We start from the raw sequence: 12,403 nt of genomic DNA on the forward strand, positions 1-12,403 counted from the left end.
TGAAGGTCTGTGGCAACCCTGTATTGAGAAATTCTATTGGCTCAATTCTTCGAACAGCATGTGCTCACTTTGTTAGCATTTTTAAGCAATAAAGCATTTTAAAGTATGTATATAAAGTTCTAATGCTATTGCACACTAAATAGACCACAGTATAGTGTAAACGTAACTTTGACATGTACGGAAAAACCAAAAAACCAGTGTGATTTGCTACACTGAGATATTAACTTTATTGCTGTGGTCTGGAGCAGAACCTGCAGTATCACCAAGGTATGCTATGCCTGTATGAAAATTCGAGATTATCTGTTTCTAATCTCCCAGAGTTAAGAGGATAACCAAGAATAGATCGAATATCACTCTCAAATGCCCTTTATATTGCATTTTATATAATGAAGAGCTTTTGGTATATTAATGTTTTGAAAGGCAATTTTTTTTTTTTTTTTTTGAGACAGAGTCTCGCTCTGTCACCCAGGCTGGAATCCAGTGGTGTAATCTCGGCTCGCTGCAATCACTGCCTCCCAGGTTCAAACGATTCTCCTGCCTCAGCCTCCCGAGTAGCTGAGACTACACTTGCACGCCAGCACACCTAATTTTTGTATTTTTAGTAAAGATCAGGTTTTACCATGTTGGCCAGGGTGGTCTCAAACTCCTGACCTCAAGTGATCTGCCTGCCTCGGCCTCCCAAAGTGCTGGGATTACAGGTATGAGCCACCATGCCCAGCCCAATTACCTATTAAGATGATTTATGCTTAACTTACATTTATCAATGACACTGACTTCTAATTAGTAAGTAGTTTTCTAATTACTATATTACAGAAAATACAAAATTACTAATATTGGAATGGCTGAAATGTGTTCTCTATATCCTAACCAATATGTATTTTTAAAGCAATAGGCTCTAAATAATGGGTGAAATGAAAAATAGAAGTACTTTAGTTTGTCTGTCACTGGCTGTGAGCGCTAATTCTGTGACTCGAGGCAGGAACACGTCCAGGAAAATGACAGGTTTCATCTCTCTAAAGGGCACTGCAAAGCTCAGCCGCTTCTCTCTGTCCCAGGCCATATAGCTCTTCATCATCTCATCTGAGGACATGACTGTTAGAAAAGATTTAAGAAGAATGAAACATTTTTTTCTTTTTATTAGTGTCAGAATTATTCACAAATCAAAACATTTCTAATGCCAGCTGTTCTACATTCTATTAAAGTGAAGCACTTCATTCATCTTTCCCTTTTCTTTTGCCTCAGATATGTAATTACAACACCAGAAATCACTCAATTTAATTTAAAGTAAAATTACTTTTAAATAAGCCTAATAGTCTCAGATGTTTAATATCCAAATTCAGTAAGACTTGCTTAAAGTATTTTGTGGAAGAAAGTCAATGAACAAAATTTTTACTTAAAAAAAAAAATATCTTTATAACACTTTCCAAATACAGGCTCTAACTCCCTAAATAACCAAAAGTCACTGGTATATTTAACAACACATTTCAAAAGTAAAAATACAGAGGAATTTTTACTAATCAAAAATGTAGACTTTTGGCCAGGCACAGTGGGGCATGGTGTCTCACACCAGTAATCCCAGCACTTTGGGAGGCCGACGCTGGTGGATCACTTGAGGTCAGGAGTTCAAGACCAGCCTGGCCAACATGGTGAAACCCCATCTCTACTAAAAATACAAAAAATTAGCCAGGCATGGTGGCATCTGTCTGCAATCCCAGCTATTCAGGAGCCTGAGGCAGGAGAATCGCTTGAACCTGGGAGGCGGAGGTTGCAGTGAGCCAAGACTGTGCCACTGCATTCCAGCTTGAGCAACAGAGCGAGAAAAAAAAAGTGGATTCTTTTAAATTAAAATAATAGAGACAGCTTCTTGCCATGCTGGTGCCCAAGCTAGTCTCAAACTCCTGAGCACAGGCAATCTTCCCACCTCAGCCTCCCAAACTGCTGGAATTACAGGCATGAGCCACCACACGCAGCCTACTAATCAAAAATGGCAATTCTCATTTGGAAAAATTTCTAAAAATATCAAAATATTAACAATATTGGATCTCAAAGAGATTAAACTTGGAATTCCCGACAATAATATGGAAAAGAGTATCAAATTACATTGTTTCAAACTGGATAACATGCTTAACAAGTCAAGCTAGAACATCTGTTCTACTAGTATACTGAATTATTCCAATTTCACGGATACAGTCAAACCATCAGGCAAGATATTATTCTTTATAATCTTATTTAAAAATATATAAATCACATATAGGAGCAAATATTCAGAACATATTATGACCTGGATACATCCAAATAAAAGCACAAATATATCTACAGAGGTTATTTATTTTAAAAGAAGTTTACCTGTCAGAAGATTTTTGTTTATTTGTCCTCCTAGAGAGCCAAGCATTTGTACTACTCTAATTCTTATTTCTTCTAAGGATATTGCTTCATTCTGTAAATTTGAGCAATTGTATATATGTGATTACAAATGGGTTAAAGATTAAATAGAAGACATAGGAAAAAACTCTTTGCCACCCACTTGGATGTCCATTTCCTAGAACAGCAGTTCCAAACTTTTTGGGAGGCTCCTTTCCACTCTTAAGAAATATCAAGGACCCCCAAAGAGCTCTGTTTTATGTAGGTCCTGTTTATCAGTATTAATGACATTAGAAATTGAAACACAGAAACTATGTAAATAGTTATTTAAACTACTAAACCCATTACACGTTATAAAAAGTAACTATATTTTTCAAACAAACAAAAACTCTGGGCAAAGTGGCCATTCCACAGTAGTGCAGATCCCTTTACAGTCTAGCTCACTGGGAGACAGTTTGGGCCTCACACCGATACGCAGTTGGAAAACCAGGCAAGAAATTTTAAACAGTCTTTTTAGCTAACTGTAGTTATTCTTCTTTGATATTACATCAAAACTGAACCAGCGGTAGTTTCTTAAAGGTTAGTTACAATGTCGAATCTGAATTCTTATCATGAACTCTACGTACTCTACTATGTTAAAATCTAGTGGCTGATCTTGCACTTTGAGTGGATTTTTCATCCATGTATAATTTGGAAACATCATGTATTCCTCATCTGAAAATACTGGTTCACTGGATTGTGCAGATACTCCAAATGTTGACACATTTCATCACATATGCAAAAAATCACATAAGCAAATATCACCACCAATCTTATTAGAAAAAAATCTTAGGCTGGGCACAGTGGCTCACACCTGTATCCCAGCAGTTTGGGAGGCCAAGGTGGGCGGATCACGAGGTCAGGAGTTGGAAACCAGCCTTTCACCAACATGGTGAAAGCCCGTCTCTACTAAAAATAAAAAAATTAGCTAGGCGTGGTGGCACGCACCTGTAATCCCAGCTACTCAGAAGGCTGAGGCAGGAGAATCGCTTGAACCCAGGAGGTGGAAGTTGCAGTGAGCACTCCAGCCTGGGCAATATAGCGAGACTCCATCTCAAAATAAAAAAAAAAAGTCTTTAAGTAATGAGAAGCTATCAAACTTACTGCAATAGTTACAAGTTCTCCAAAATTTTACAGTTCACTTAAAGCTTGAATTTTATCATTGGCAACAGATTTTCAGAAGTTTTCCTCAAAGTGGCAGGCTTGGTTCATTTTAGAGAAAATGTCTGCATATATCCACCTATGAATAACCTCAGTGTGCCTTTCAGTTGTCATTTCAATAAAAATTGTGTCCACAAAGTAGTGGCTACTTCAGCTCCCAGTTCAAAGCACCACACAGTGCTTTTTCTCCAGATAGCTGTCACACTTTTCTACGCAGGCCTGCTTCATGTGCACCTCCTGCCTCACGCACAGAGTATTTTTAAAAATCTGTGCTCAGAGTCAATGCTAGAGAATCAACAGTGTTCTCCATCATAACACCGTCGTGCAAATTAATGGAGTAAAAATAGCTTTGGCCTTGCACCCTGGATACCCCAGGGGTCACAGTTAGAGAACCATAGTGCTAAGGAACAGGCACTGTGTACCTGTACAAAAATTTTGGCAAAGCACAGTGGCACACGCCTGTAATCCCAGCATTTGAGAGGCTGAGGTGGGCGGATTGCTTGAGCCCGGGAGTTCAAGACCAGCCTGGGCAACAATGCAAAACCCATCTCTACGAAAAATACAAAAATTAGCTGGGCATAGTGGCACATGCCTGTGGTCCCAGCTACTCGGGTGGCTGAGGCGGGAGGATCACTTGAGCCTGGGAGGTTGAAGCTGCAGTGAGCTGAGATCACACCACTGCACTCCACCCTGGGTGACAACATGAGATCCTGCCTCAAAAAAAAATTAAATCGATAAGAATAAAAGAAATTTTATTTGTAAAACCAGAGATATATTTAAGTTATTTTATCCTGCTGTGTCACAAAATTATAAAAACTTTTATGCTGCCATTTCTAGTTTCATTCTAGTCTCTCAATCAAAAGGTGCCCAAAATAATGAGGTGAGAAGAACTGACCCTAGAGTTTGCATTATCAGTTTTAGATGTTAAAAGTTTTTCAAATTTTAATTCTTACTTCATTCCAAAAATTGCTATTTTCCCTATTCTAACTCAATTTTCTCTATTTACGTCATTTTTTACTATCACATCATATGGCTCATCTCGAGAAAACTGGCCCGAAGGAATTATCACTAAAAAGCCATAAAAGAACAAAAAAGAAAACTGGAACAAACTGAACCTGATAATATGACATATTTCAGGTCTAAGCATAAATGAAAGTCTTACATATCCCTGGTATCAGTATTCTGACTTGCTTATTTAATATGAACCAGTTTACCTTTTATTATCCACTAAATACATTTGAGGGCAGGGATGAACAGAAAAACAAGACCAAAAAAATAAATGAAACAGTTAATATAGTTTATATTTTCATAGCTAAAAATGTATTTTTTTTTAGTCAGGCCACTCCCATTGCCCAGGCTGGAGTGCAGTGGTGTGATCTTGCTCACTACAGCCTCAACTTCCTGGGCACAGGTGATTCTCCCAGCTCAGCCTCCCAAGTAGCTGGGGCCACAGGCATGTGCCACCACACCCAGCTAATTTTTTGTATTTTTTAGTAGACAGGGTCTTCCTATGTTGCCCAGGCTGAGCTCAAGCGATCCACCCACCTCAGCCTCCTAAAGTGCTGGGATTACAGGTGTGTACCACCATGCCTGGCCAATATATTAAAATTATTTTTATATTGTACTCTACTTTGTATACAAAAACAACTAACATTTTAAATGAAGATTTTTACTTTTCACATGTGTTAGAATCTGATCTCTGCATTATGTAAGGTACAGAAAATACAAAGGATTTCTTACTGATGAAAGGTTCTTTGTCTTCTTCAGATGCTTTAACACCACTTTATTAAATCCTTTCTGGGCAGCCCGAGAAAGAGCTGACACTTCCCAGTTATTCTTGGTCTCATCTATCAATAGTAAACGAAAATAAATTTAAAATAGCATTCATTTATTCATTTAATGTACATTAGAGACAACAAACTGTATTGTCAAATAGAAACATTAAAATCCTAAATTATGATTTTAAAAATTAAGTTTCTAAAACAAAAAATATAAATGGTGGTTGCTTTTAAACATCACTGTCTGCCAAAAGGAACATGGCTCCTTGGGAAGTGTCTGACTCCAGGGTCGAGAAGAGCATGAATCATCTCGTGGAGCAGGAGTGGCTCCCACGCATCACACTCAGGCCAAATCTGGGACAATGTGAGCATCAAAACCAATCATGATGGCAAAAGATTAGACCCACTGAAAAAATAAGAATCCACAAATCTTACTAATACAGATAAATAAATAAAAGGGAAAACTGTTTCTTGCAGCAGAACATCAACTAGGATGAAAGAAATGATGGGGGTAGAAAATCACCATTTTGCAACCATCAAAGTAATACCTGATTCAGAGGAATAGTCAGTGGATACTAAAACTATTATGGTGAGCTTGATGAGGAACAAGAATATTTACAGTGTTGAAGTACCCCAAATAAATTCCTTTTTTTTTTTTAAGCAATCATAAACTTACAGAGGATGGAGAGTATATAACTTCTTTCCTGAAGCACTGAGGGTAAGTGACCGACTCAACACCCCACTGCCCCGAATGCTTCACAATGTGTGTTTTCCACAAGGACAGTCTCCCACACAACTGCCACACAACCATTCAAACCAGATTACCAACATCCACTCCTCAGCACCACTCCGAGTTCGGCATTCACCTAAGTATGTTTTTAATTCAGGACAGCATATTGCACTTAGTTGACCTATCTCTTTAGTCTCTTTTAGACTGAAGCTGTTCTTCGGTATTTCCTTGCATTTCATAATTTAGACATTTAAAAAATCATATGCCAGTAATTTTATACATGGTCTCTCCCTATGCATTTGTGTAATGTTTTCTCATGATTAGACTCAGGTTACGGGAACCAGTTGTAACATTTTACTATTTATTAATAGCTGAATTAAACTTTGACACATGTTCATTTTCTCTCTGCAGTCATAGTTCTACAACTATAAAGTCATTTCCAAAAGTTCTGAGAAGTCCAGTGCATTCACTGACACGGCCAGGTGAGCTGCACCGCGGGAGGGCACCTCCCAGTGGTTTAACCCCAGCAAGTCTTCTCTTGGTTCCAGAATGAATCCCTGGCAGTGGGATCTTAGCTCTGCTCTGTCTCTCTAGCTTTTCCTTTCTATAATTCTGTGGTCCATTTGGTAACCTTCTATGGGTAGATGTTACAGAGTTCTACTCTCTGATGGGCCAGAGATGATAACAGAATCTAGTTTTTAGTGTTTTTTTGTTTGTTTGTTTTTTGAGCTCCACTAAGTTAAGAATTTTTAGTTCACTGGAAAAAAACAGATCTTTGATTTCTGGACTATTCAGCATTTTCTATGTCTGTTGGAAACAGTTCCCCAAATCTGGCCATAAACTGGCCCCAAAACTGGCCGTAAGCAAAATCTCTGCAGCACTCTGACATGTTCGTGATGGCCATGATGTCCACGCTGAAGGTTGTGGGTTTACTGGAATGAGGGCAAGGAACACTTGACCCACCCAGGGCGGAAAATAACTTAAGGCGTTCCTGAACCACAAACAATAGCATGAGCCATCTGTGCCCTAAGGACATGCTCCTGCTACAGGTAACTAGCCAGAGCCCATTCCTTTGTTTCAGCCCATCCCTTTGTTTCCCATTTAGTTAATCCATAATCTATAGAAACAATGCTTATCACTGGCTTGCTGTCAATAGATATGTGGGTAAATCTGGGTTCCTGGCTCTCAGCTCTGAAGGCTGTGAGCCCCCTGATTTACCACTCCACACTCTATATTTGTGTGTGTGTGTCTTTAATTCCTCTAGCGCCGCTGGGTTAGGGACTCCACGACCGAGCTGGTCTCGGCAATGTCTGTATCTCCCGGTTTTTGGCTCAAACTGCAGAATTGAAAATATTTACTAAGCTCTCTATGTGTCTTTGCAAGTATGTGTCTATAATTAACAAAGGCCTATATCTAATTTTGTGTATAATGTTCTGCTGTATTTGGAGGGTACTGATAAATTAGATTATGAAGTCTCTTAAAGGAGCTCTGTTCTGATTTATACAGATATGTAAATTGAGAATTCCTAAAATTCTCCAAAAATAAGGAAGTTGAACTAACAGTGCTTTAAATGTGCTAGATTTTAAAAATCGTACAGAAAACAATTTGGGGTCATTTAGGAATATTCACATAATTAAGGCACATCTGTGGTAAACTGACAAGTTTAACATTTTGGTTTAAATAAATGTATTTTATCTATCAGTATTAAATATAATACGAACACGCACTTTCTACTTGGGTTTGTTTTCCCTATAGTTATTCCAGCTAATAAGCTAACATTACTTCTCATAACGTTTTTTAAAACTGTGGTGTAATATACATAATATGAAATGTACTCTTTTAACCATTTTTAGGTATATAATTGAGTGGCATTAATTACATTCACGACGTTGTGCAACAATCACCACATCCATCTCCAGAACTTTTTTAACATCTGAAACAGTCCCATACAACTTTTAAGATTATGAAAAATGTGGCTGGGCACGGTGGCTCACATCTGTAATCCCAGCACTTTGGGAGGCCGAGGAGGGCAGATCACGAGGTCAGGAGATCTAGACCATCCTGGATAACATGGTGAAACCCCCATCTCTACTAAAAATACAAAAAATTAGCCAGGCATGGTGGCGGGCAGCTGTGTTCCCAGCTACTTGGGAGGCTGTGGCAGGAGAATGGCGTGAACCCGGGAGGTGGAGTTTGCAGTGAGCCAAGATCGCGCCACTGCACTCCAGCTTGGGCAACAGAGCGAGACTCCATCTCAAAAAAAAAAAGATTATGAAAAATGCAATAAGTTTATATCCAACTAAATTGAATCATCTGGGTAAACTTTTTATTTCCCCAGCAATTACGCTGTGCAGCATGCCAACTGGAAGATAATCTCTATTATCTTTAGGCAATTTGCAACCTTGGACTGAGTGAGTTAATGGATACCTTGGACGGTTGGGTACTTTGATAATTTCTAAGTAAAATATTAATAGAATACTGAAATATTGATGAAAAGGCACAATTTTTGTGTTTATGTGCTTTTCCTTTTTTGCTTTTATAGGCCGTTGAAGGTAGGGGTCTTGGGTCATGCTAACAGGCATGTGCATGCTGTCTCTTGGGGGGCTGCAGACAGTGGTATCTGTGAGCTCCATGAGTCTGACATACTGCTAGTGTGTAAGGCTATTCTCAGTTACCCACTCCAGTTTTCTAGGTGAAATATGAGTTTAGTAATTATATAATTAACAAGTGGTTGTGTGGCTATATTAGAAGAATAGTACAGAAATACAACTGCCATGCTTTTGATTTTTTTTTTTTTTTTTTTTTTGAGACAGAGTCTTGCTCTGTCACCCAGGCTGGAGTGCAGTGGCACAATCTCCACTCACTGCAACCTCCGCCTCCCGGGTTCAAGCAATTCTGCCTCAGCCTCCTCAGTAGCTGGGATTACAGGTGCGTGCCACCACACCCAGATAATTTTTATATTTTTAGTAGAGCCAGGGTTTTGCCATTTTGGCCAGGCTGGTCTCGAACATGACCTCACGTGATCTGCCTACCTCAGCCTCCCGAAGTGCTGGCATTACAGGCGTGAGCCACAGCACCCAGCCTGATTTTTCTTTTTTCTTTCTTGAGAAAGGTCTCACTCTGTCACCCAGGCTATGGTGCAGTGGTGCAATCATGACTCAGTGCAGCCTTGACCTCCCAGGCTCAAGCAATCCTCCCACCTCAGTCTCCCAAGTAGCTGAAACCACAGGCGTGTACCACCACATCCAGCTAATTTTTAAAATTTTTGTAACAAAATTAGCCAGGTGCAGTGGTGCGCACCTGTAATCCCAGCCACTTGGGAGGCTGAGGCAGGAGAACTGCTTGAACCCGGGAGGCGGAGGTTGCAAAGATCACGCAACTGTACTCCAGCCTGGGTAACAGAGCGATACTTCATCTCAAAAAAAAAAAAAAAAACAAAATTTGTAAAGATAAGTTCTCCTTATGTTGCCCAGACTGGTCTCAAACTCCTGGCCTTAAGTGATCCTCATCCCTCAGTCAAAATTGTACCTGGGATTACAGGTGTGAGCCACTGCACTCAGCCTGCTTTTCATTTTTAAGTAAGGAGGGTAGTTCCTCATAAAACAGTGAGTCTCAAGACTTTTTCTTTTTTTTTCTTTTTTTTTTTTTTTGAGATGGAGTCTCGCTCTGTACCCCAGGCTGGAGTGCAGTGGTGCGATCTCGGCTCACTGCAAGCTCCGCCTCCCGGGTTCACGACATTCTCCTGCCTCAGCCTCTCCCAGTAGCTGGGACTACAGGCGCCCGCCACCACGCCCGGCTAATTTTTTGTATTTTTAGTAGAGACGGGGTTTCACCGTGGTCTCGATCTCCTGACCTCGTGATCCGCCCGCCTCGGCCTCCCAAAGTGCTGGGATTACAAGCGTGAGCCACCGCGCCCGGCCTCTCAAGACTTTTTCATGTCTGGATCTCTTTCCAGAATTGGGACTTACCCCATAAACCTTTGTTTTGTGGGTTAGAACTAGTAGCAGTTACTATATAGGAAACAGAAATAATGTTTTAAAGACTTATTGATTGATTTGGAGGTCACGTTAACATGTATAACATCTCTGTATTTCTATGAGAAGAGTTCTGATCTCCCAGACACCCTGGGAACCGGTGTTTGAAAGTTGTGTCAATTGGTTTCAGAACCTGAAAGGACATAACACAGGACAAATCTCGGAAAGTGACAATCTGAGCCTGAAAAGATAATATGAGATGAGTTAAATTTTTAGCAAAGGTCACTTAATCTTGAAAAGTTTGCTTCTTTGGTTTACTGATCAAGGACTTTGCCCATACCATGAGTGAGAAGTCATTCTTTTTTTTTTTTTGAGATGAAGTCTCGCTCTGTCGCCCAGGCTGGAGTGCAATGGCGCAATCTTGGCTCACTGCAACCTCTGCCTCTGGGTTCAAGTGATTCTCCAGTCTCAGCCTCCCAAGTAGCTGGGATTACAGGTGTGCACCATCATGCCTGGCTAATTTTTTGTCTTTTTAGTAGAGACAGGGTTTCACCATGTTTGCCAGGCTGGTCTCAAACTCCTGACCTCAGGTGATCCACCCAAGTTATGAGATTACAGGCGTGAGCCACTGTGCCCAGCCAAGAAATCATTCTTTCTATGCAATCTGCCGAGACAGCAAAGATTCACTGTCTTACCAGATAAATTTTCTGAGCTTTACGCTGACTTCACTGTCTGAAAAAGGAGATTCAGGCCATGTGTCTTTGACAGAAGAGGCCCAGAGTGACACTGAGTTCCAACTCAGCAAGTCACATCAGGATGCACGTGTGGCCCACAAGTCCTACTGCTAGTCAGTGGGCAAAGAAGGGCTCTACCAGGTGTCTCTGCTGTAAAGTCACTATTTTCACTCTCAATCATTAGTACGTGTTTGGGTGAGGTACTTTAAAACCACGGTATTTCAAAAAGTGCCATGCTGGCTGTGAAGGTGTAGGGGCCACCTAGGAGGACACTCAGAGGCCTCCAAGAATTGAGAATCATGCTCCAGCCGTCAGTCAGCAAGGAGACAGGAACCTTGGTCCTCCAATCACATGGAACTGAATCCTGCCAACAACCTAGATGGGGAGTGAACAAGCCTGGCCTAGCCAACACCTTGATTTCAGTCATATGACTGAACAGAGAACCCAGCTGAGCCCATCTGAACTTGTGTCCTATAAATCTATAAAATAATCAATGGGTGCTCATTTAAGCTAAGTTTATAAGAACTTATTATACACCAAACAATCAAACAAAAAAAAACCACTAGGAAACTTTAACTTACTCATTTTACTTATTTATATCTGTACATGCTCACTGCTTCCTATTTGATTACATGGGTTATAATGTTTCTAAAGTTATTTATTTCGATGCTCAAATCATCACTACTTTTGCCTGTGACATTTCCCCCATCATGCTTTGAACAGGTCCTTACTTTCTGGATGTTCTATAAAATACAGTATTCTAGGTTCATAATGTATTTTCCCGGCCCCAGGTTGGAACCAAGGAGTCCTGGTTCCATTAATGGAAAATGAGGTGTGGGTCTGGGCATGGTAGCTCATGCCTGTAACCCCAGCACTTTGGGAGGCCGAGGTGGGCAGATCACTTGAGGTCAGCAGTTCAAGACCAGTCTGGTCAACATAGTGAGACCCCATCTCTACTAAAAATACAAAAATTAGCTGGGCGTGGTGGTGCATGCCTGTAGTCTCAACTACTTGGGAGGCCGAGGTGGAAGGACCACTTGAGCCCAGCAGGCAGAGGTTTCAGTGAGCCAAGAGTGCGCCACTGCACTCCCACCTGGGCAACAGAGTGAGACTCTGTCTCAAAATAATAATAATAAAAAAAAAAGAAAATGAGATTTGGCGGCCATGACCTGGGTGCCAGGTTTGCTTTACTATTCAGGTACCACACTCCTAGAGGTCCCTTCAGTGGCCAGAGTATATTTAACACAGAAACACACACACACTCTCTCTCTGTTCTATTTTCACATTTATTTAGATGCATCCATATGTGAATGCACATATATAACTGGGGAGAGGCATAGGGAGATGGAGGACCATGGGTTCACACTGATATGCTCACTTCCAATGCAACTCCACAGTGTCCACTCCAGTTTCCTGTCTTTCTGTATTTGTAGCTCACTTCAACATGAGAAACCTAGTTTCCCTTATTCTCAATGAATTTATGTATTTGTTCAATCTCCCGTATGTAACCAAATTACTACCTCCATCGCCCTCCTTACCCTGCCTGCACCCCAACACCCCAGACAGCTGTCCCAACACGTGAGTGCCTCATCTGTCTTGGGTAAACCCCGTGCCAGGCCACCCCAT

General features: G+C 40.7%; 1 protein-coding gene across 1 annotated transcript in view; it reads right to left on the reverse strand.

Moving 5' to 3' along the window:
• The window catches only part of PRKDC (protein kinase, DNA-activated, catalytic subunit), a 184,772-nt gene that overhangs the window by 137,882 nt on the left and 34,487 nt on the right, over positions 1–12,403 (reverse strand). Inside the window, exons 22-24 of the mRNA XM_030795536.1 lie at positions 5,302–5,408; positions 2,347–2,437; positions 929–1,092 (exon numbers count right to left, since the gene is read on the reverse strand). Of these exons, the coding sequence (XP_030651396.1) occupies positions 929–1,092; positions 2,347–2,437; positions 5,302–5,408 (362 nt within the window). The remainder of the gene's footprint in view (positions 1–928; positions 1,093–2,346; positions 2,438–5,301; positions 5,409–12,403) is intronic.

The sequence above is a fragment of the Nomascus leucogenys genome, chromosome 16, assembly GCF_006542625.1.
Source record: "Nomascus leucogenys isolate Asia chromosome 16, Asia_NLE_v1, whole genome shotgun sequence".
Lineage (NCBI taxonomy): Eukaryota > Metazoa > Chordata > Mammalia > Primates > Hylobatidae > Nomascus > Nomascus leucogenys.